This window comes from Halichoerus grypus, chromosome 7, assembly GCF_964656455.1.
Source record: "Halichoerus grypus chromosome 7, mHalGry1.hap1.1, whole genome shotgun sequence".
Taxonomy (NCBI): Eukaryota; Metazoa; Chordata; class Mammalia; order Carnivora; family Phocidae; genus Halichoerus; species Halichoerus grypus.
This window is the reverse complement of record NC_135718.1, coordinates 5295616-5320937: the sequence shown is the minus strand read 5'-3', so window position 1 is coordinate 5320937 and position 25322 is coordinate 5295616. Positions and strand designations below refer to the sequence as shown.

Sequence of the window (25322 nt, the reverse complement as noted above, 5' to 3'; positions counted from 1 at the left end):
AATTATTTTTCACATAGACCTTTGCAAACCACTGAAACATGAGTTACTTCCAAGGGAAGGTGGGAGAAGAGGGAGGTGTGGTGCTTGCAGCAAGAACCTTCCCTGAGCAGGGCGGCCGTACCTGCCAGCTCCCGGAAGGTCCCCACACTCCTCCCAGCACCCGAGTGCACAGGCCTGTGCTTGGCACGTCGGTGCCCTGCGGATTGACCCAGGCTAACTGTGCTCTGATTTGCAAAACAAATTATCTAGCAGTTGAGTTTGCTTTAGTCTCTTTACCAGGCTGTTACAGCAGGCAAGTCAGAAACCTGCTGTTCTCTGTCCTTGCCACTGAGGCCCTGTTCGCAGGAGCTGAGGTTGTCCTCGTCCTGTGCACACCCCACCCTGCTCTCATTCAGCGTATCTGCAAAGTGCTGTCTCGAGTAGTCTCTGCTCATCTCCTTCAGTACCGAACACCTGCAAACCCCAGGTCCCTCGGAAGGTGCAGGCCTGTGCATGGCCAATTCTGGACAAGGTGCTGCGGGCACGAGGAGTGAGGCCAGCAGACGTGGCCTTTCTGTGGCGTGCATACAAGGAAAGGGGGAGGCACGCCGCTCAGGGATGGGATTGATGTGAGGAGAGGAGCTGGCCCTCAACTCCTGGCTCTCGGGGGCACGGCGAGGGAGAGGGCAGTCTGGGGAAGTGTCCTGGAGGGCCTTGTCCACCTTGTGATAGGAGAATGAGCTGTGGCCCGTCAGTGGCTGGAGGTAGAGGCGTCCATGTCTTTCACCGGGAGAAGTCCTAGGGCAGGGAGTCGGGTGCACTTGCTGTAGCATCAGGTGAGGATGACTGTGGGACACGGAGGCCGGTGGACAGGACGCGGCAGCCAATCACAGCATGCAGGCCATCAGCGGCTGGGGAGCGCACCCGAGGCGGGGAGTCTCTTGTTTCGGCAGCTGCCCAGCTGTGGAAGGCAAGGAAGGTGCTGACAGAGGACGAGGCTGGATGCTACGACCAGAGCTAAGTTGGTTCGAAGGGAAGAAGGCCATCGCAGATTTGATGTGGGGTTTGCTTCGTTTGAGAAGCCTCTGGGAGGATGGGCTGGCCAGGAGAACTCGGAAGCGCAGGTCTGAGGCTCAGAAGCAAGTGGCGTCCGGAGGACCTAGTCCCGGTGGGTGGTAGAGAGGCGATGGGTCACGAGAACAATCGTGCTGGCCGTGAGCAGAGGGATAGGAGACGTAGGGCACTGTCATGGGGGCCATCTTCACAGAAGGGGACAGCAAGGACAGATGGGCATTGAGCACGGAAGGAGGACCATCCTGGCAGTGTGCAACTTACCCCAAAGAAGGAAGCATTCAGTGGGATTGTTCTCATCGAGGTTTTGTCATCAGGCAACAGAATGATATTCCTCAGAAATTCAGAGTGTCTCTGACTCTGTGTCCCTCCCCGATTTTACAGGTACAAATTTTAGTAACTCTGCAGTTTCGTTTGAGAATCTTGGACTATTGAAAACATAAAGCAAACTCTCATGGCATTGGCTTGGGAGGCCCTTGCAATGACAGCTCAGTGAGGGAGGAAATGAGGGGAGTGTTTTTATAGGAAAGAGTTGACAGCCGTGGGCATCGTGTTGAAGTCAGGGCATGAGCTCACCACCCATAACCTATCGGGTACCTTCTTCTCTACTGCCTGGTCTGGACAGTGCTCATTTCAAGGTTTTGTTGATATTATCTTGAGGAGAAACAAACACGACTTAATTAACCCCACCAAACCTACTGTTGGAAAAACAGTATTATTCCTATCACGTGCAATAACCCATCTGTAGGGAAAATAATCCATTAAGTGTGAATCAGTGTGAATTTAAAAACTGTTATTAAGATCGGATTGGTTCCTAGTTATGAGCACCATAATTTTAGTATTTGCTCATGCGTACTTTGTGATACCGTGTTCTGTGACCCTAAAACTTAATACCCATACAAATAATGTCTATATGGTAATTAGTGTTAAAAATCACAGGTAAGCCAATCAAATGTTTCACAGATGAATCCCTTTGTTTAGGGTTAATTTAAATCTGTGACTAATTAGATACCCCTGTTTTGAAATTCTAGTGATAATTGTAGCAGAAGGTGAATTTGTTTGCATTTTCAATAAATCATTCATTAACTGAAATGAAATCTTTTCATTAAATTAGCTCTCATGGTTGAGTTAATAGAGAGTTTTCCTTTCTTTTTAAATTTACTGGAGTATCCTTCAGTTCTCCTTGAGTGAACCAAGCAATTGCTTTGACCATTGTCAACCAGAAAGCATTTCCCTTCAGCATTCTCTCTTCCCCAACTGGGCCATAAATTGTCTCGCAGCTGAGATTGCTGTCTGCTTCCACAGAGTGTGGAGGCGGACGATCTGCTCAGAGCTGGTTCTTGTTACACCTTACGAAGACGCATCAAAACTGCTATTGGTTGATTTCAAGAGAAACATCTAGCAAACTTATCTGGGTTTATATCACGAGGCCCAAGGCTACAGTTAGAGCATCACTTTTGAAAATCCACTGGTCACATTTGTCAGAACTTTCCTACATTTTGATTGTGGAAGGGACATGAAGACCCTGCTTGTGAGAGACAAGGGAAAATCTACCGAACTCGGATGATCTGGAGGTGTTCAGGGGAGGTGTGAGACAGCCGGCCACGGTACCTATTTTGTGCTGAATTATGTCCCTCAAAAGACAGGTGGAGTTCCTAACCCCTGGTACCCGTGGATATGACATTATTTGGAAATAGGGTCTTTGCAGACATAATCATGTTAAGATGAGGTCATACTGAAGTAGGGTGGACCCAAATCCAATGACTGGTGTCCTTATAAGAAGAGAACACGGGGCCAGACACAGACACACATTGTCACACATTGTGACGATGAGGACAGAGGTCCAAGTGACGTAGCCACAAGGGATGTCAACTATACCAGAGAGAAACTAAGGGAAAGGCAAGGAACAGGGTCTCCCACTGGCACCTTGATTTTTGCCCGTGTGAAGGACAAAATTCCTGTTGTCTCTCGCCGCCCGTTTGTCGTCATTTGCTACCGCAGTCCTGGGACACGAGAACATCTGTCAGCACGTCTGGCTGAGTCCTGGTGTGGCCTGACCAATCCTTTGTGGCCACTCTGGAAGGGAGGACTTAGTCAGTTCACCTAAGGTCTTACACCCCATCCTCACCTCAAACCTGACCTCCTGGCTGTTTTCTCCTGCCTCTCTGGAGATAGGGTTTGAAAAAAGAAAAGGGTCTTTGTGGTGTGTGGTATCCCAGACTCTGTATCCTTTCTTGGAGCATCCTGGCCTTTGGGAGCTGACGCTTTCCCCCATGTCAGTCGTGTGCTGAGAGGAGGTGAGCCAGGCACGAAGACTGCGAGAACCATGGAAGGGAAGGGTGGCCGGCGGCCTCCAGGGGCTCAGCAAGCTCTGCTTTCCTCCCCGGAACACCCCACAGGCCAGCCCAGCCTGTAGAGGGGAGCGGGCACCCTCCCCTGGTGGCAGCCGCTGGTGGCCTTAGCAGCCCGGGAGCACCTGCTCCACCTGAGCTTTGGGAATGGCAAGCTAGAGGTCACAGTGTGAGGAGACGTTGAGAGATGAAACCAGAAGGCCTGTCTCACAGGTGCTCCTCTGCATCTCGGTCCTGTGCCTGTCCCCATCGGCCTGTGCTTTCCTGGTAATTCTGACTGAACTACCTGGAGAAAATCAAACAGGAAATGAGCCACTGAGCCGAAGTAGTAAAGGTCGGTATGTTCTAGATTGGAGGACCCCAGACAAGGCAGCCAGGACCTAGGGAGATGTGTAGAGCATCAGGGACTGCCCGCTAGGACGGTCGATCGGCCACAAAACAGAGAAGGGTTGCCTCCTGCCTTAGTGTTGTGAATTTTACCCGTCACGCTGGTGCCAGGAATTATATTCTGGTGTGTTTTCCCTTTTCCTTTACAGGCCCTGCGATTCCTTATCTATCTGCTTTGAGTTCTCTTGTGATTGTTCACTTTGGGGGGCCTTCGGGCTGCACGCTGGTCATGGGGATGGCTGTTCCAGGCTTCCTCCTTCCTTCCTTCTCCAGGCTGGCCTGCCTGTCCTCCCTGGGCACCACCTAACTTCCTTTTCTTTGTGTTTGTGCTTAAACTTGTTCCATTTCTTCCTCTTGGCCATGCCGAAGGCCCTGACAGCCGCTTTCGCCCCCGCCGCCCGCCCCCAACGAAGCCAGGTTGGAGGCACCCACTCATTGCAGTCTCCCCAACAGACACCAGTTTTCCCTCAGCTCCCTCATCTCGTTCAGATCCTTGAACTGTTGGAGAGATGTCAGAATCATACCTCCCCTGGGAAGAGGAGTTGATGTTTCTGTCTTAGCCACAACAACACGCATCTGTGCCATGGAATCTCTGTAAAAAGAAGCCAAGATCGAGAAAGGGGGGGTGGGGCTTGATGCTTTTTCCATTTACGGTGAGAGGCTGAAGTCCACCTGTGAGCATGCCCTGGGCCTCGGTTTCTGCACCGCTGTATGCAGGGCCAGAGTGCAGGTTTCGTTCTAGATCAGAGGGTTAATGATTGCGTTTCTCCTAGCTGGTTTCACACAGCGGCATGATTCAACAAAAGCTTTGATAAGTAAATTTTGCTTTCTTTGTTTGAGCTTCTAGACACATGTATTGATTCTAGCAAAATGACCCAAATGTTTGGTTGATTTAACAAATATCAGTTTGCAAAACTAACTTTAATGAGTACGAACAACTTTTTTTTTTTTGTAGGGCTAGGAGGAAGATGGCCGTTTGCAAAACAGCCTCACTTTCATCGTATGGAATAATAATTTTCATCAGGGCGGGATGATCATTTCTCAAGGCTTTGAGGTCCCCCATGAATATGCACATCCAGGTTTCAGTATTGGTAAAAAGAAAAATAAAATAAAAAAAAGACCTGAATGTGTTGGGAGCAGGGGTTTATACTGAGCGACTTGAGGATCCTTAGACATGAAAGAACACCAGGAGCCCACTGCCACCTGACCTCTGTGTTTCAATTTGGTGATGGTCTCCTGGGCCTCTTTCCTTCTGGTGGCCCTGTGGGTTGTTAGCACGGCAGGGATTTTCAGTGACAGGCTTCAGATTCCATGCCCCGTTTGGCATACAGCGGAGCCTCGAATGCCGATCGGGCCCCCTTCGGGCCCAGCTGTCGCCCACCGTCTGTGTTTCCTCCTCTCAGTCTGCCCTGGAGGATGTCAGATGAGCCTTGACCTCTCTGCTTGGCCCACCTGAGCCCGCCATGCCCCTGAGGCCCCAGAGTGCCTGCCCCCTCTGCACCCACCTGCGAGGGAGGAGGCACGGCAAGTGGGTGAGGAAGCTGCTTAGGCATCACCAAAGAGACAGATGGGCACTGAGCTGAAGGGCAGGCACCAAGATTCGGTTCCCGGAGGGCCAGAGCTCCTGTCTGGGGAACTGTGGGGCTGCTCTGCAATTCTCTGTTAGCCCTGCCTGCCTCTGCATAAAAGCTTGCCTGCTCCCCATAGTTTAAGTTAATTTGAGGATGGGAGGTTTAATATCACACCGTACATGCGGTGCCGGCTTTGTGTGCAGTGAAGAGGCAGGTTCGAGGGAAAAGCTGCATTGTTCTTTAAATTTCTAGCTCCTTGAAACTCCAGCGTAATTTTTTTTTTTTTTTAACGAAAACGTAGCATGATTAAGTCCTGTGTTTAAGTTTGGGATAAAAATCAAAACCACTCTACGTTGTTAAAAAAAAAAAAACAACATTATCCTGACACTTGTTAAGAGGGTGGGGATGACTGACTTTATTCGGGACTATTGTGATAGGCGTCAGGAGGGAGATCAGGCTCAACTCCGAATACAAGAACAACTGGGGAGGTGTGGTCAAGGAGCAGGTGCGGGGGTCAGTGGATGGATAATTACTAAGAGTTGGGCATTCTTGGACACCAGCTTAACGCGTTCCTGCTGAAGGTAAGCCAGGGGCTCATACAGCCTCCTTGGGGAGGAGGATCAGATCTTCAGCGTGGGAGATTCTCTCTACACTGACTCTGCAGGATTCTTGATGAAACTAGCCTGTGAAGGCCCAGCAAGGTTGTGGGTGAAAGTCAAGGCCTCGTTGAGAAGGGGGACCAGGAGAGCCTGCCTTAAGTTTGGTCAATGAGAGAGTCTCTCTGTTGGCACTTGATTTAAAGTCTTGTTACTCAACAGTAACTGACGTTTTCTAGGCTAGGCATTGGGGTTTAAACAGTTTTTAGTGGAGGATGAGAAAGTGAGTGTCATACAATCACAGGGCATTGAAAAGTGTAGCGTGCATTCCTCCGCCGGAAGCGTTCACTCTCCAGCCTGACGCTATTGGAGTTCAACAAAGAAGCTATTTTAGGGATTGTCCTCACAAGATTTTTAACAATTTGCTAGGGTTGGGAGTATTTGAGAATGAGAAGGGCGTAGGGTGAAGGAACATCATCTGCAAAGCAGTGAGGAGCATACGCGTCTCCTCGCTTCTCCGGATGCAGAGGCCGAAATGGGCCCAAGGGGTCCTAGACGGTCAGGAGCTGAGACAGGAAACTAGGCAGAGGGAACATTTCTCCATCGTTCATAAATGAGTCCCAGCCATGCTGTTCTATGAGGTTCTACCCCAGCAACTTGTTTCTCATAGCCCGGTGACTTGAGACCATCTCAGTGGGGCTTCAGAAAATAAATTTCCTCTTTAGTGATGAGCAACATTCTAGCGTATTTTTGCATTTATACCAAAGAGAAAGCTGTCATGCCTTTCCCTAAAGGAAATCTTATACCCACTTATGACATTCAGTTAAATTTTAAAGCCTTCTAGACTAGGAGGAAGTCTTCCACAGTGTAGTTAAACCAGAAGTTAGGTGATTAATTGAAAAAGTGGAAGGATTTTGGGGGCATCTGGGTGGTTCAGTCAGTTAAGCATCTGACTTTAGCTCAGGCCATGATCTCAGGGTCCTAGGATGGAGCCCTGCATTGGGCTCCCTGCTCAGCAGGGAGCCTGCTTCTCCCTCTCCCTCTGCCTCTCCCCCCATATTCTCTCTCTCTCTCAGCTAAATAAATAAATACATCTTAAAATAAAAAAGAAAAGAAAAAGGTGGAAGGTTTTTTATGATTATCGTACACCTTAAACTTTTTCACTTTTCCTTTTTTTTTCTTTTTGCTGATCTTTTCATGTAGGGCCAATGCCTGTTTTTAATGTGGTTCCACTGATTAACTTTCACATACGATTCCTTTCACGTGGAGTTAGGAGATTTTCACATTTTCTAGTTTTTCCACTTGTCTCCACCCTGCCTAATTTTGCGGAATTTGTAAAGCTGTTTATCTTTATAATCTTTCTACAAGATTCAATTTAGTTTTCCAAAAATGGTTCTTCCTTTTGGGCACTCCTAATGCATCCTTTCATATTGTATTTAACTGCCCATCTGACCTTGGGACGGTGAGCTCTGGTGGATGCATGCAGGCAGAAGAGCCCAGATGTCTAGAAAGGAGCCTCTGGCTTCAGTGGTTAGCGTGCCGTGGAGACTGGTCAGCATATTGTACTGAGGCTCCGCAAAGTGTCCGTGAGCTTGGGAATTTGTTTCCCCGAAGATAATTTTAGAGGATTTCTACAGTATTTGAGTGCCCAACACCTGTGGTGCCTTGTGCAAGGTTTTGAGAATAACACCCATAATCTATGTGACTGGGTCCTGCCCTCGGGACATACAGCTTAGGAGGCAGGATGGCAGTCTGGTAACACGGTGCAGAGAATGAGATGTGCCCTCAGGGAGACAAGACAAGGAGCTCCTGGGGACAGACAGCGAGTAGCGGTGAACATGTGTAAGCATCAACAACTCATCCTCAGGAACAAAATCTTACATTAGACAGACAGTCTGTTTGCCATCGGAAAAGAATCCAGAGGGAGTGCATTTAAGACCGGAATTGAGAGGTGGGTTTGCTCTGGCATCTCTCTACTAAGGTAGAAGTTTCCTGATTTGTCTCTTCTAGTCGATTTCAGAGGTGGTTTTTCCAGACCTGCATTCATTTCATCTGTTCATGTACGTTGTAGCCCAGGCTCCTGACCTTTACAGGACCTGGTTGACCAGATGGCCTAAACCCTGGTCTGTGTCATCTATGTATTCAAATCAAGGTAATGGGCGGTTGAATGTTTTTTGTGTTTCTTTCAAGTGTATTTTAGACATATATTTGATTTTGAGTTGGTATATGAACTTGAAAACCTCAAAAGTACTTGTGAGAAACACGGGAACTTCTTAGGGACACGTCTCCATGTTCACTTACTCATCACAATAGACTCTTGATGTTTGGTTCTGTTGCAGTGTCCCTGGTCCACACATTCAGGAGCAGCGAATGATCTAGAGGTGTTCATCTAAAACCTGGTCATAAACAAGTGAACAAACACACAACAAACAAACAAATGGGCTCTTAAATACAGAGGACAAACAGGTGGTTGCCAGAGGGGAGGAGGGTGGGGGATGGTTGAAATCGATGAAGGGCAGTAAGAGATACAGACTTCCATTTATAAAGTAAATTAGCCACAGAGAGGAAAAGCACAGCAGAGGGAATATAGTCAGTGATATTGTAATAACGTCGTCTGGGGACAGATGGTGACTACACTCGCCGTGGTGGTGGGGGTGCTCTGAGTAATGTATAGAAGGGTCGAATCACTATATTGTACACCTGAAACTAATTTAACATAGTGTTGTCAACTGTACTTTCACAATAAATAATAATAATAAAAAGAACCCTGGTTTATAACTGCCTGTAGAATCAAAATGTTTGGTATCATAGGGGCTCTTCAGGGCATTTGAAAACATGTTTGTGTTGATGATAATGAGAACTTTTTTCTTTCATGTAGAGATTTTTCCCAAATTCAGTATAGGGCCTACTTTCTCTGACTCTGACATTTTATGGTCTTAGGAATTTATCAGGGAAATGTGTTTTGTTTATACTGACTATATTATGGGAAGCATGGATAACTGTTCGGGGGGCTTTTAAATTTATCTCTATGTGCTAGATTTTTAGCTATTATGAAATTAAACCAAAAGTAAAGCAATGGGGGGCATTAAAATTGAAGTTTGAAAATCTGAATGTCTTGATTTCTTAAAAGGAATTTTGCCATAATCTCTCTCTGGATAAGAATTAAGAAAAATATTTACATGTATCATATGCAAAGTATAAGAGTTAAATTAGCCATAATTGAAAAGACGTAATGCGCTGACAATAATTTGGAACTGCTTTAGTATTAAAAGTAGGATCCATTTATAAGAAAATGTTTTCATTTGGTTTTTGTAATGTCAATTTGGTAAGTTCAATATATTGCTTTGAAAGTGGGTGAGGAAGGTGAGCGGGCCCACTGGCACCGTGCTCATTAGGTTGAGGGCGCCTCTGGCCCTGCCTTGCTTTGTTTGAACATTTCAGTCTCTGTGTTGACTGTTCCATCGTTCGATGAAAGATAGATGAAACGCCTTCCTCAGACGCACACATTAGGGCAGCGAGGCCCTTGGCACAGTTCACCATCGTACATTTTCAGGGTCTGCACTTTCTCTGTGGGACTGGCCCCTCTCCCCTCCCACCCTCCTCTCGCCGAGATGATTTAGATCTTCACTGGGTCTCTAAAACTGGACACCAGATCCCCAGAAGATATTCCGGTGTTCAGTGCACCGTGTCTTGGCTACGAGAGCCCAGTCGGGGGACAAATGTGCTCTGCTGTCTGCAGGCTGCTGCGCCCTTCCCAGATCCTCGGGGGGTGGTGGGCATGGGGTGGCCCTTCCCCGGCCCTGGCCTGGGACAGAAGCAGAAGCCAGACACCTCTGAGGCCCCTGGTGGGAGAGTCCTGCCCTCGGGGGGGGGGGGGGGGAGGTCATGTCTTCTCCTGGGTAAGGCCGTGCTCTGAGCCTGGTTGCTTGGATTGCTTCCACAGTAGAGTTCCCGGCCCCATCGCGGGTGTTACAGGCATCCACATGTATGCATGGTCTCCCCACCCTCTGAGTATCTGAGCACATGACGATAAAAATGCCACTGTCCCTGGGGCATCCTGCTGTCCAGACCTCTCTGTCTCTTTGTCTTTGCTTGGGAGCTGCTCCTCGCAGGAGATCTCTTACCTTTTCTGCCACCTGTCTCCCCGGAGTTGTCACAGCCCAGGTGAGGCTCTGTGGTGAGGGGCTGGGGGTCGGCCAGGTAGCCCTCTGGTTGTCTGGGTAATGACCGCTGTGTGGTGATAGGACACCCACCTGCTGGGCTGGTTCCATTTAAGGCTGCCTTTTGAACCAGGAAGAAATCCGTGGGGAAGTGGCTGGAGTTGTCATGTCGACGTGGTGGATGAGGTGGCTATGTTTCGAGCTGCGACACGGGATGAGTCTCAGACTGTGTTTCTTGATCCCGTCCTACTGGCTTTGTGGTTTGTGGAAATTAAAACCCACTTGACTTTCTGTCCCAGCCTGGCAGCACTGTGAGCTTACATTTACTTTTGTTAATCCTCACGAGTATTTGTGTCCCTGAGTGGGACAAGCTTGTGTGCCAGGCAGCTGGCCATCGCCTCTGTGCCGTGGGATCCTGTCTCCTGCTCCTTCAGTCTCGGTGGAGGTGAGCTGGGATGCTGAGCCCACTCTCTCTTTGATCTCAGTTTGGGCTCAGCTGCGTCATCTTAGTAATGATGCAGCTGCAACCATGTTTCTCTGGTTCTCTGAGCATTTCCAAGGCTTGTTGGTACGAACCTCATGGAGAACTTTCTTAATTCTCTGTGTTAGCACTTTTTAATCAACGAGATCGCTCACAATGTAGAAAAATCCCTTTCACGTCCTATGTCCTAGGTCAGAGGAATTCCGTGTTTTGTATTTCTTATTAAATTCCTGGTGATAATTAAAATTGAGGACTAGGACTTGGGATGTGCTTATGAATGGGAGCCCGTTGCATGTTGCATCCCACACGCCCCCACCCCACCTGGCTAATATCCAGAAGAGATGAAGCAGCCCATCCAGCATTAAGCAGTCACCCTGGGAAATGAAGGAAATGGGTATAACGCTGTCCTCCAGGAGCTGAGTGCTAAATTCGCTGAACAACTGGATGGCAAGGAAATAGTTGAGCCTCGTCGCCGCCTGATGCTGGGTTGTTGATAGGGAACAACTTTTCCGACTGTTTACATCATGGAAATTTGATAACCCATTTGTATTACTTAAACTGCATATTTTGTAAGTGTTGTCAAAGCGAGGGAGTAATTTGTAACAGAAGCAGAGTATGTAGAAACTGTTCTCATAAGAGTGTTCTCTAAATTGCTTTGCTTGCAGCTACGGACGCTGCTATAAAGAATGATTTCTCATATTGGATTTCTGAAGGCGCAGGGGTGGTCACAGAGCAGGCAAGGGACAGTGCGATGATTTAAAACTATTTAATGCCTCAGTTGTCATGAAATAGAAGAAAATAAACTCCAGTAGGCTGCTAGAACACATCACTACAATCTCTTAATGCCCCAAACTAGGAGGCTGATTTATCTCCCGTTACGTCTTATTAGATGGCAATCGGACGAAGAGAGAAAAAGGGACAACCAGAGCCAATGGCAGAAAATTAATCTGAAACGAGTGTGATTCAGAACAACACGAGGGTATTGTTCTTAAGTTTGAATCAAGCTTGGACCTAACCAGCTGGAGTACATTTTATTTCTTGTAGTCACAAACACAGGAGATACGGCGTAATGGGCTGGGAGGACCTCTACCCTGTGCTTCCCAGACTCTCTTGTGCACAGGACTCTCCTGAAGATCTTATTAAAATGCAGATTCAAATCTGAAAGATCTGGGAAGGAGCCTTGCACTCGGCCTTTCCAGCGAGTTCCCAGGTGCTTCGAAGGCAGCTCTTGGAGGGGCCACAGTTGGAGGGGTTATGCTCCTAATCCACCTTGCTCATGCCAAGCCAGCTGTCTGTCATGCTCTTCAGAGCGCCCTCCCTGTGCACCTGTGATGAGCAGGGAGCCCTCCCCTCCTGCGGTCAGCACACTGTCCTGCAGGTTGGCCATTCCTCCCGGAGACCGGCCTTCCTGCTTCTCTTCAGTGAGGTCTGTTCCCTTCCTGTATCCTCCTCAGTGAAGGGAAAGAGGGTCCCCGCCTATCACAGAGCAGGCCCAGGATTTACCTAAGTGATTGAAAGTATTGTCTCCTTTCCAAGCTCCCTCAGGCCTGAGTCAGCCTTGCTCCTTCCCTCAGGGGTCCTGGGCCTTGTTTGAATCACTCTGGACGAGGTGGTCTTGGGTTTTCTCTGGATATTTGGAATGGTCTTGCCATTTTACAACCTGGATGAGCCACCTATCTTATTTAATCTTTCCCGGTGCCTCTGGCACCCACAGCAGCTAAGGCTTTCCCAGTTTTACAATGCAAAAAAGAGGCCAATTCACCTGCTGTTCACTCACCTAGAAAAGTAGCCAGTGGAGATCAGCCGTAATGGACTTTTTCGTACTGCACCAAAACCCATGTGCTGAAAAGAACAAAGCAATGTGCTGAGCCTTTCCTGTAATCATAAGCACGTTGACTGTGTGTGTTTTTGTTTTATTTTGTTTTTTTTAAGAGAGAGAGGAGGCGAGGGGGGGCAGAGGGAGAGGAAAAGAGGGAATCCCAAGCAAGTTCCACACTTAGCACGGAGCAATGCAAGGCTAAATCTCACAACCCTGAGATCATGACCTGAGCTGAAATCAAGAGTCGGACGCTTAACCAACTGAGCCACCCGGGCGCCCCCAACTGTGTGTGTGTGTGTGTGTGTTTTTTTTAATTTTTTAATTGTGACACAGTACCTAGGACTTAAATCTGAAACATTTTTAAGTGCATGGTTCACTAGTGTTAAGAATATTAGCATTACTGTTCCAGAGCTTTTTTTATCTCATAAAACTGAAACTTTATCCCCATTAAACACTATCCATTTTCTTCTCCCCCTAGCCCCTGGCATCCACCATCCTACTTTCTTTTTCTATGAATTCAACTACTCTTGATATGTCATATAAGTGGAATCCTACAGTATTTGTCCTTTTGTGACGGCTCATTTCGCTGAGTATACTATCCCAAGGTTCAAGCATATTGGAGCAGGTTTCCTCTTGTTGGCTGAATCATAGTCCATTGTACGGATGGACCCTATTTTGTTTAACCATTCCATCGTGGATGGACACTTGGGTTGCTTGCATGTTTTGGCTGTCGTCAATAATGCTGCTGTGAACAGGAGTGTGCCAATACAGTTTGTGACCCTGCTTTTTAATTTTGGGGGCTATATCCCCAGAAGTGAGACTGCTGGGTCACATGGTCATTCTATTTTTAGTTTTCGAGGAACAGCCATCATGTTTTTCATAGCACCTGTGACATCTTACACCCCCACCAATGGTGCACAGAGATTCCAATTTCTCTACAAGTGCTTGCCAACACTTGTTTTTTCCCCCTTGGTTTGTTTTTTATAGTAGACATCCTTATGGGCATGAGGTGTGTTTTGTTTTTTATTTAAATATATTGGCTTCCCATTATAATCCTCACACAACTCCTCAGTCTGTACTCGTTTTACAGAAAAAGAGTCTCTGAGGTGCTAAGAAATGTGTCCAAGGGAACCAGAAGCAGGGATGGGCCGGGATGGAGCTGGACCTCGGGTCTCTGTCTTTCTCCCCGTGGAGCATGGTGGCAGCACTGGCCCCGGAAGTCCACTAGGAAGTGAACCTAAGGAGACCTCAAAGGGCCTAAAAGGGCGGTCATCTATTGACTGCTCACGTCTGAGTTTTTTTGAAGTCAAGAAAGTGACCAACGATGTTTCCAAAATCCCTGTATGTTTTCAGAGACTTTGTCAAATGAAATATTCCTCCTTGAGTCAATGAGCTCATTTCTCATTGTCTGATGTTGTTGTGGCTTTGCTTAGGACCTAATCATACCCCGTCCTCCACCCTGTCCAGTCTTGACCTCTCCCTCTCTGGCCTTCCTCCCCCCCATCCTCACCTAGCTCTCTCACCCCTGCTCCTGTCTCTTCCCTTCAGAGATGCCTCCCAGTGCTCCTTCTTGAGACCCATTCACCTGTGGGTGGAGGGACCTAATCTAGAACTAAATACCCTGCCACTCCAGGGACTCTTGGCTCCCACGTGCTCCCATCTGTGCAGTTCTGAGTTTGTACATGTTTGCATTCGATCTGGGTCTGTGTGTGTGTGTGTGTGTGTGTTATTTTTGTATAGCAGCTCCCTGTGATGTACACAATTGATTTGTTTTGTGAAGACTTTGTGTGCAACAGATTTTATGTGGTTTCTGAAGACTTTGTGTGCAACAGATTTTATGTGGTAGTTTTTGAAACCTTGTACCCTTTAAAGAAAATGACTTTTCATGCCCACAAATACTGAAACTGGGACTATTTCTCTTGACTTAGAGGCATCTTGCACACACCTGTTTTTACACTGTGGCTGATGAGTCTGCTCATGACCTGAAATTCCTTCAGGGACCTGGGTCATTGTACTGATGACTATATTTAGTGGATCCTAAAAACAAGAAAGGGCAGACCATAGAAATGCTTTCCTTTGGAGTAGGAATGTGTAGAGTTGGTGAGATTGTGGGGACGTGTGTATGTTTGCTTTGATAGATCATTTTTGTCACGATGAGGTAAAGAAAGGAAAAAAGAATAACAAGGGGCCAAAGCCAACAGCCACTTGGAAATGAATGATGGTTCCTTGGGGTGGGTTCTGGGCAAGCTGTGGATAAGCTTTACCTGCTAATTACTTTTTTTTTTTTAAGATTTTATTTATTTATTTGTCAGAGAGAGAGAGATTGGGCACAAGCAGGGGGAGTGGCAGAGGGAGAGGGAGAAGCAGGCGCCCTGCTGAGCAGGGAGCAGGATGATGGACTTGATCCCGGTACTCCAGGATCCTGACCTGAGCTGAAGGTAGCCACTCAACCATCTGAGCCACCCAGGCGTCCCTACCTGCTAGTTTCTGAGATGAGCATCACATTGGTATTGGGGAAAGTCCAAAACAGCTTTAGCAACTTCCATTATAAATGGGTTTCGTTCAGTTGTGAGTTAGTTTGAATGCTCTCCGGCTCCAAAGCTGCTGCCTCTGTATGAAGTTTTGAATACATGTGTGTATGTAGGCAAACCACACGTACTGTCTCCGTTAGGTTTTTGTTGAAAACTAGGAAACTAGGATGTGACTAAATCCTCTTGCTCTCCAACTGAGAGGGGCCCCCTGGGCCACAGAAGCATATGAGAGAGGCTGGTTTTCAAAGTCTCCCCAGGTTCCTCTTAGAAAGGGCTGTGGGGTCAGGAACCTTGTCTGTCTGTCTGTCTGTCTCATGTGTGAGCCCTGGCCTGGCTCAGCCGAGGGGCCCAGCACCAGCATGTATGAATACATACACTGTAGGGTGTGTTGTGTTCAGAAAGCGTGTGTTATGTCTCTGCTTTGTGCATTGGGGATTCAGAGATGAACCAGCTGGGCTCTACTTTGAAGACACTTGCTATTCAGGTGGGCAGATCGACATAGGTAAACAGTGTAGACAGTAGTGGTTGTGAAACAGTGACCATGTAGGGTGTGAGCAGTGCCAGCGAGACACGAGTCCCCTGCTCCCCCCCCCCCCCAGCTGGTCCTGGGCCACTGGTACTTCCTGGGCCAGCTCCTTTTCCCTTACGCCCCTTGGGGTTATCCGGTTGGCCCAGTGGAGAGCTGTCCTCCCCTCCATGAGAGGACTGGAGTACGGTGGCCTGAGTTGTTGGCAAGGAAAAAGAACACTACATATACACGTAGGTATCACGTGTATCTGGGAGACCTGTCCGTAGTCTCCTAAAAATAAATGTGAAAGAGTCCATAGGAATGAACCTGTTACAGACTGAATTATGTGCTCTCCTCCCAAATTCATTTATTGAAATCCTAATCCCCGGTACCTCCAGAATGTGACTGTATTTGGACATAAGGCCTTTACAATGATAAGTAAAGTTAGAATGAGATCATTAGAGTGAACCCTCTTAGAATTTGGGGGAAAGGCAAATGACAGACTCTATTGATCCAATGGTAGAACTCCACAATATTGGTGAGAAGGTAGGAGGTACTATTGGATTCTTGTTTTTAGAACTCAAAATCATGTTGAGAGAAAAGAAAAGCCATCTGTGTTCTGTTCGGCTTTGTTTTTTTATTATTCATTTTGAATAGAGCATTAAAAACGAAAAGCTTGGCTTCCTTTCTTCTCTCTTCTTCATGTTTCAAAGTACTGTCTGCGTTGTTATTTTTGTGACACCTTGGGCTTATTTTTTTTGGACCATGGGTGCTTTGAGCCAAGAAGGATGACTTTTAGCTCCAAATGGCAGTGGTAACAAGATAACTGTAGGTGGGCCTAGGACACAGCATCCTCCTTCAGAGAAGCCGAAGCGGAGATGGGGAGCCACCCTCCCCCTGCAGCTCACCCCTCCCCCCAGCCCCGCCTCCCGTACACCTGTATGACACACCTGTGGACGGACGTGGAAATAGCCACCACCCCCGCCCCCGACCAAGAATGAAGACCCCTGCCCACCCCCCGCTAGGCCATGAAAAACACGTCAGCATGGAACATAGAAAGTCCCCTTAAATAATGACACGTTGCACTTAAATCTTGTTCACTGCTGTCATTAGCTAAAATGAGCCGATGCTTCTATGCACATTCTTGTATCCTTTTCCTGGATGATTTCCCAACATTTGACAGACCTTAGTGAAGCTATTTTGAGACTTTGCTGACAGTTTTTCTGGGCCCACACTATGTATTTCAGCCATTTCAGTCTTAACTCTGTGACCTCATTAAATGTGTATTTTTGTAAGCCTGTGGGTACGGATGCAGGGACACGCGCCGAGTTCTTATTCAAGAATCCCAAGTTAAAAACAACCCTGCTCTTTTCGTGCACCCTGTGCATTTGCGTTTCGGCCAGGAGAGAAATGCTTAGTCCACTACAACCTTTTACAAAAAAAGAAGCATAGAAACGATGTTTCTTTTTTTTTCCCCTAAAATTTCATATAACGTGGAATCCTTTGATTTGTTGAAGTCATGCAGGCTTTTCACTCTACAGTTGCTTGCGGTGTTCACAGAGGTGATTCTCAGACGTCCAACCCCAGACCCAGGTGTCTTCTCCACACACGGGGCCCTGCTCCTCCGGTCACCCAACATGACTAATAATTAAGGAATTGACGGTGCGGTATTGAGAACACGTGTTGTCCAGGGTAGGCGCTGGGGGTTCTAGATCAAATCCGCTCACCGGTGCCCTCAGGAAGGTCACTCACTAACGCCTCCTCGTGCTGCAGCGTCCCGGTTGGCAGTTAACACAGTGACGTGTCTTGGAGCCATCTCATGGGGTTTGGTCCGTGGAGGGAATGAATTCGGCAGGCTTTGGAAATCTTGCGGTAAGCCTGCAAACTTCCGAACATGCCTGCATATTCTGTGCTCACGCGCGGCCGGGGGCCCCTTTCCTGCTCTGTGCGTTCCTGGAGGACCCCTGAGGTTCTTCCGTGGACACCCCGAGGTGTTTGGACAACAGTAGCCACCACGAGGGGAATACTTGCTGTTCTAGCCCCGTCGACTCTGCCTCGGCTGTGCTCAGGGGCACGGAGCACAGCGGCCTTGGAGCGGTAGACTGCAGGCAGGCGGGGTCTCCCGTGCGCCGCGGGACTGGGGTACAGACCCTGCTCAGCTCTTACTCACCTTTGCTTTTCCCACCTTAACGTAGAAGCGTATATAAGGACACAACCGGAAAGCGGCGTGCTCAATTCAACGACATTCAGATTTCAAGTGAATGAGCTTAGGGATCATTTTCATGGCAACACATGCTTATTCTTGCTCCGGTCAAGTGTTTACTCCGTGCCTACTGGGGGCGACTCCGAGTGCTAGCTGCTGGGGATAAACGTGAGCAAAAGCAGATGCGGAGCCTGCTGTCAGGGAGCCGAGAGTCCCAGGGGAGATGAGGGACGTTGCTCGGACTACCAAAGGAGAGAACCTATACTGACAAATGCGGCCCAAGCGCTCTGACCGAGAGGCACATGGGTCCGTAGGAGCGTGTCGTGAGGGACGAGTGGGTCTGGGGAGGCTGGAAAAGGAAACAGTGAAAGAAGCGAGCCAGGAGGGTCAAGGCAGGAAGCGAAGCCCTCCAGGGAGAGGGAACGGCATTTGCAAAGTCCCTGCAAGTGGGAAGCACCGAATAAAGGTCAGCTTGGCCTAGCACTGTGTTCATCTTACGAGTTGAAGTCACAGATCAAGCCCCCAAGGCCACCTTCGATAAACAGTTTCCCTCCCCGAACCTTCCAGCTAGAATGAAACTCACCATGCTTTGAACTCAAGATGGTGGCATCATCTCAGTTGATAAGGTGTTTTGACTATTTACGCACATTTGTGCCAGGCCCTGTTGTGGACATGGGCATCTAATGCTGAATGACCGATGGGGCCCTTGCCTTCATGGAGGTTGCCTTCTGCTTGGGCGAGGGCTCAGATGATCATCCAGCAAGCGGGCGATGAGACCGCACAGCGTCAGTGATAGGAGACAGACGTGGCCAGGGCTGGAGCACCCGGTAGCCGGGTTGCTCCTGGGAGGGAGGTTGGGATAGCTTCCTGGGAGGGGGGCGGGGGGATGCGCTGTCCTCCACCAGGGACTGGGCTGCTGACGCTGCCTTGCTAGGGGTTCCCCTCGCCGGCTTGCTCCCACCTGCCTCCTCTGCACCCACAAAACCAAAGCTTCCCCAAGGACAATGGAGGGGAGGGAAGGAGAACTAAGAAATGAAAAGGGATAAAACCAATAGAGATCGCCAAAAGCATGTGGCACGAACACTGATCACATCAGTAAGAAAATTGTTTCCATCCCTGATTTGCTTTTCCTTTAAATAGGACATTCAGTCATAGCTTCACCATAAAATTGATTTATTGTGTGGAAATAATTTCCGTAGCAGGGGAACTAATTTGATTGTGTAGCATAAAGAAAATGTATGTGGGACAATAGGGAAGAATAGAGCCAAAATGAATCCAATATATTTTAATCTCTGCAATACAGATTATATTTTCAATTAAGAAGCTCAACTTGCGTGTGTTCGGCTGGCGGGTGCTTCCCAGAGCACTTTCTGTGTGTGTTTATGGGTAATAAGTCGCTCAGCATTAAGAAGGTAGACGATCATTAGCCCATGATCACCCAATTGCTTCTGTTAATAGCAAAGTCAATGTGCACCGTCGCCAGGCCGCATTCGGGTGGTAAAAAGTGGAGTAGCATGGAAAATGAAACTGTTGTGTTGGTGAATGTGACAGAGCTCCACAGAATAAAGGAATCCTCCCTCCCGCCCCCTTCAGCCCAAGCAATGTCCGGGTCCCTATAATCCCAGTCAGGTGGGAAGGCGGCCTTTGGATCATCACCGCCAGCCTCTCCGGAACAGAGCAGAGCATGGCCTTGTGTCTACACAGCTTTATTTCTTGTGTCTAAGGAACATGGGCTTGGAAGCAGACAGACTGGTCTTGGCTCCATGGCTTGCTTGGTTCCCCTCCCCGTCCTTGGCGTGGCTCCCCACCTCTCAGCCTCATGGACTCCTCCTAGGCAAAGGGGAAGTGAGGACGCTGGCCCTGGCCACTTGTCTCGGATCTCATCTAATCTGAAGTCAAACCTGTGAGGTGAAGCCACAGTCATTCGTATTTTATATGCGGTGGAGTCTGGGAAGATAGTACAAGAGTATAAGAGTAGATGAGCCGGCAGCCAGCATCCTTCTGCGCCTCCCCCTTGCTCACGGTTCCTCATCAGTCTCCTTCTGCCTGTTACCATCTACTGAGCAGAAGATTCTGGGGCCTGACTCTGCAGACTCGCACTTTGACGGACCACCTCCCCTCTTTAGCACAGATACATAGGATTAGGAGAAGTGCAGGAAAGAAATAAAGGGGTCATTTAAAAAAGAGAGAGCGAGAGAGAAGGAATCTGGCAGGAAGAGCAGAGGCAGATGTGGAGTTCGTGGGTTTTTTTTTTTTTTTTTTTTAATAATCTATTTCTAGCCTTTCCAGAAGGCTGGCTGGGAAGGCTGGGGCCGTGGACACACAGGGGCTGGTGCAGCCAGAGCACAATTGTGTAAGTGGCACGAGATGCCCGGGGCTCCCTCCTGCGCGGCCACGTGGCTGGATCACATCGGGTTTGATAGCATCCAATCGGGCACCACGGAGCGGGATGAAGGACGGGAAATGAGGTCAGAGCCACCAAGTGGGGCTCGGGCTTGTAAACCAGAGGCAACGTGAGAAATGGGCCGAAGGCAGAGGTTGTGAGCAGCAGGTGTAAGGAGCCCAACACCAGGACGCGCGTGGGAAGCTCAGCCAAAGGGAGGAGAAAAGGATGTCAGATCCCAGGTTCAAACTCTGGGCTCCCGTGTGCCTTTGGGCATTCGTTCTAGAAATATTCGTGGAGCAGCCCCCTTCTTGTGTGGAAATAGTCAGCCCCAGGCCCAGCCCATAGGAACCCTGCTCCTCTCCCCTCTCTTCCCCTTCCCTCCCCACCCTCCCATCCCAATCCCTCCCCTTCTCTCCCCTCTCTCTTTTCCCTGCCCCACCCGTTCCTTCCCTCCCCTCTCCCCTTTCCTTCCCTCCCCTCCCCTCCCAATCCCTCCCCTTCTCTCCCCTCTCTCTTTTTCCTGCCTCACCCGTTCCTTCCCTCCCCTCTCCCCTTCCCTCCCCTCTCCCCTTCCCTCCCCTCTCCCCTTTCCTCCCCTCTCCCCTTTCCTTCCCTCCCCTCCCCTCCCAATCCCTCCCCTTCTCTCCCCTCTCTCTTTTCCCTGCCCCACCCGTTCCTTCCCTCCCCTCTCCCCTTTCCTCCCCTCTCCCCTTTCCTCCCCTCCCCTCCCAGTTCCTCCCCTTCCCTCCCCTTTTCTTTAACCCACCCCACCCCTTCCTTCCCTACCCTCTCCCCTCTTCTCTCCTCCCTTCCCCTCTCCTACCTCCCCTCCCAACCCCTTCTGTCCCCTCTCTCCCCAAGTCTCCCTCACAGGTTCATCCTCTTCTGCCCAGAAGAACTGCTGGAGTTCCCCATGTCTCTGTGCTTGACCTTCCTTTTTTTTTTTTTTCTTTCTTATTCTAACATCTCTCTTCCTTGGACTCTCATCCATTCTCAAGGATTTGTTTATACGTGGACTCAGATCCTGTTCCAAATATACATCCCACCATTGACCTTTTCTCTGATCCCAGACCTTGCTGACACTTGGGGTACCAAAGCCTGAAGCCAGGGTCTCCCTCCTGCAGGAGCACTCTGAGCACATTGCCCACCTCCATAAATACCGCTGACGTGGCGCCTGCCTTCTGTCTTGTTGCTTTGCCTAGTTGTTCTCCCATGACCCCAAATCCAGCCCATCACCTCTTTTGACCCACTCAGGCCCCGGCACAGTGTGGGCGCTCCATCTTGATAAAGAATGAGTGGGTGAGAGTGGGGCAGTGGGAGGTGGGCCCAAACATAATTTTCTAAACCATAGGTTGGCAAACCATAATAGACCAAAGTGGTCCTGCCACTGGTTTTTGTTGTTGTTGTTTGCGACCGACAAGCTTAGTTGTTAGATTTTTAAGGGGTTGAAAACAAAAAGTCAAAGGAAAAATAATATTTCATGACACACACAAATTATATGAAAGTCAGATTTCAGTGTCCATAAATAAAGTTTTATTGGCACATAGCCATTTCCCTGCTCATTTGATTTTTGCCTTTGGCTGTTTTTGCTAAAACAGCACACTCAAGTAGTTGCAGCCGAGACCATATGGTCTGCAAAGCCTAACTTACTTACTCTGCTCTTTACAGAACAAGGTTGCTGATCCCTGGACTGAACCATTTAGCGTGTAGCATGCCATGTCAGTAACGGACACAGTTATTCACATGCTGTCAACAATAATCAATAATCAGTAATTCTGATGTTAGCAGGGAACCTGTTATGTACCAGGTGGGATGAAGGACGCAGAAGGTGGCTTCCATGTGGATTCTGCCTGCCAGGAGATTGGATCGTTACCATGGAAGGAGGAGTGAAAAACACAGACCTCGGGCAGTACTGCGGGGGGCTGCAGCCGCAGGCGTGCACCATGCTGACGGGCTGCGTCCACGCGGGTGCTACTGTTGCCCGACTGACTGTCGCAGTGTGGGAGGCAGAGTAAGAGTCCCCAGGGGTGTCCATAGCCTAATCCCCAGATCCTGGGACTGTGTCATGCTACATGGCAAAGGGCTACCTGTTACAGCTGCAGATGGATGTGAGAAGCCAGAAAAGGCAAAAACATGGAATTCTCTGGAACCTTCTCTAGAGCTTCCCGAAAGCGTGCAGCTCTTCTGACACTTGGGCTTTAGCCCAGGGAGACCCGTTCTGGACGTCTGACCGCCAGAGCTGTAAGATAATGCATTTGGGTTGCTTCAAGCCGCTGAGTTATAATAACATGTTACAGCAACCATAGGAAGCTCGTACGCTCAGGAACATCCCATTTGAATTTCCTACTTAAAAACCAAGTGCTGGGACTCCTTCTGGTCTCCCTTCTGTCGATCACACGTCAGCTTGGCTCTTCCTCTCCTGGGCCTTCCGTCTTTCCAAGCTGGGTCAGGTAGGGATCCGGGATTCCAGGTGCTGGCTGGCTGTGGCCCTGAGAAGAAAATCAGCACAAAGCTGGTGGGCTGCAGAGTCCCCTTGATGTGACTTGACATTTGTGAACTTTGTTCTAAGTAGCAGTTTATAAAGATTTTCTTACTTCAGTGTAAAAAGTCATTAGACTCATTGCAGTTCTAATGCTGCTTAACACCTTGGACAGGTGGGACCGCTTGGTGTTTATTCTGCTCTTGCCCCCCTCCCAAGTTCTTGAAAAGGCCCTGCTCCTCTCTGCAGAGCCCCCTGGCCCCCTGCGCCCTCCGTCCCTGTTGGCAGTGTCCTGCTCATGGCCCCGGGGAAGGGTCTGGTAGAGCCCGTGCTCCGGCCCTCAATGAGAGCTTCCCTGGTGCCCTTCACAGTCCATTTCTCAAATTCTGGGTGCTCCAGATGTCATCTGGTCACCCCATGTCACAGCCCCAGGAATCCCAAAGAATAATCCCGTGGAGCACTTAACTTCCAGGGTGAACTGCAGTCACTTCCCACGGGTAGCAGGTCCCGCCTTCTCCGCGCACATACCTTCTCTCCAAGCCCGGCCACACGCGGGCGTAAACGGGGGGACACAGTGTCCGCGTAGGCTTTCCCGATAACCTTCTGGAGGTCGGCGGCCCCGCCCCAGGCACGGCTCACCTGGAGATCAGCGGCTGCACCCAGGGAAGGGCTGTGTGCTGCTGCTGCAGCCGGGGGGCAGCTCTTGTCTCCGGGGAGGCTGGAGGCATGACCTTGGTCTACAGCCAGAGTGACGGTGCTGCAGGGCACCTGCTCCCATGTGCAGCCTTGCTCCTCGCCCGCTTCCTGGTCTCCCCACAAGCTCCCCTCCGGTGGGGGTGTCTCGCCCATGGATGCCTGGGACCGGTGGGGGCGTCTCGCCCGTGGATGCCTGGGGCCGGTGGGGGCGTCTCGCCCGTGGATGCCTGGGGCCGGTGGGGGCGTCTCGCCCGTGGATGCCTGGGGCCGGTGGGGTGTCTCCTGCGTGGATGCCTGGGGCCGGTGGGGGCGTCTCGCCTGTGGATGCCTGGGGCCGGTGGGGGCGTCTCGCCCGTGGATGCCTGGGGCCAGTGGGGGTGTCTCCCGCGTGGATGCCTGGGGCCGGTGGGGGTGTCTCCTGCGTGGATGCCTGGGGCCGGTGGGGGTGTCTCCTGCGTGGATGCCTGGGGCCGCTGGGGGTGTCTGTCCATGATGCCTGGGGCCGGTGGGGGTGTCTCGTGCGTGGATGCCTGGGGCCGGTGGGGGTGTCTCGTGCGTGGATGCCTGGGGCCGGTGGGGGTGTCTCGTCCGTGGATGCCTGGGGCCAGTGGGGGTGTCTCGTCCGTGGATGCTTGGGGTCGGAGCAAGTACAAGTATTTCCTTTCAGCCCGTGTGCTCACGGGAAGGCAGCTGTTTAAACTGGTTTCCCTGACGAATCTTCCCACACCAACGCTGTGATCTATAGAGGGTGCTTTGGTGGTGACCCCAAGCAGCTCAGTCACATCTGGGGGGCTTCCGGACGAGGGTGCCTGGGTCTGCGCACCAGCCTCCACCGTCACACCACGTGGCCGGCGAGCCGTGGCAGGGCACAAGGACGGGCAGCAGCTTGGTTTCTTCCTGCTGCTCTGTGCCTTCCTGCTGGGCAGCCAGAGCTAGCCGCACGCATCCTTCGAGTCCCACCTGTCCGTTGCAGAGAGCGAATGAGAGCGCATGGGAGCCCCTCGCCTGCTGGGCCCCTGCCAGAGTTGCTTGACATGTCAGCTCTCCTGACACATTGACCTTGTCTCCGATCCCAGACCTTGCTTGGGAGCCTGCTTTTCCCCTCCCGTGCACTTCAGCGCTCAGCCCGTGTCCACTGTTTCTCTCGCTGCTGGGTGGTGTCAAGGTTGACTGTGAAATCCGTCACTGTGCGTCTGACTCCCGAGCAGTCCCTCCAAGGTGAGGTATCGCAGCAGAGGTGAAGGGAGCCGCTGGAGGAAGGAGCCGCTCACACAAAGCTGGTTCTTGATTCTTGTGGAGGCGGGAGGGGTCCTCAGCTCTCCCCAGCTTTGTCCTTGTTGTCATGGGATCAGGAAGCAGCCGGAAAACAAAGGTACTCAAGGCCATCGAGAAGAAGTGTAATGTAGATGCTGATTGAGAGTAGACCCTTGTGGGAATGGAGATCGGCTTCTGATGCCTTCAACCCGTGGCTCTGAAATGACAAAGAGACGGGCTGAGCAGAAATAACCCATCTCAGATTCAGTTGACAACCTGGCACCAGTCACATCTCCTGGGAAACATGAGGCGGCCCTGTCATCTGCCCATCATCTCATACTTGCCATTAATTGGGCATTCATTAAACAGCATGCCAATATTACAATTCAGAAATGCCCGGAAAGTTGATTTCCCAAGGGGCAGCTTGAGAAGACAGCACGTGTCTGGCCCCCACTGGGGCGACTCATGCACCTGCCATCCCATGGATAGCCCATTTTGCAGATGTGGCAGCTCAAGTCCAGTCCACTCCCAAGTCACATGTCTGTAAGGGGCACAGCCACACTGTTGGGAAATGGCCCAAGGCAAGTCTTAGGGTTGTTTGGGGTTTTTTCTTTTTCTTTTTTCTTTTTTTCTTTTAGATATTAGTAGTCGTTCCTCATTAAAAATGGGGGAAAGTTACCTGTTCTCTTTGCTACCAGCTTATAATGAAAGCAAGTCTCAGATCAAAGTCAGCCACACAGTTAAAAAACACTTCTTCACCAGCTGGTACAATCATGAAGCCCCACTTCTCTGTAATTTTAGGTGCTGAGCAACTATTCTGGGGGCAAAATCTACTGAAGCTTATAGTCAT

General features: G+C 49.9%; 1 protein-coding gene across 5 annotated transcripts in view; it reads left to right on the top strand.

The window, feature by feature from the left end:
• The window catches only part of DOCK1 (dedicator of cytokinesis 1), a 490705-nt gene that overhangs the window by 351380 nt on the left and 114003 nt on the right, over positions 1 to 25322 (top strand). Inside the window, exon 30 of one of the 5 annotated variants that reach the window (XM_078076971.1) lies at positions 11486 to 11567. The exons of the other annotated variants lie outside the window; for them this stretch is intronic. Coding sequence (XP_077933097.1) covers positions 11486 to 11558 — 73 coding nt within the window. The 3' untranslated portion in view covers positions 11559 to 11567. Of the gene's footprint in view, positions 1 to 11485; positions 11568 to 25322 lie in introns of those variants that run through there. 5 annotated transcript variants of the gene reach the window in all.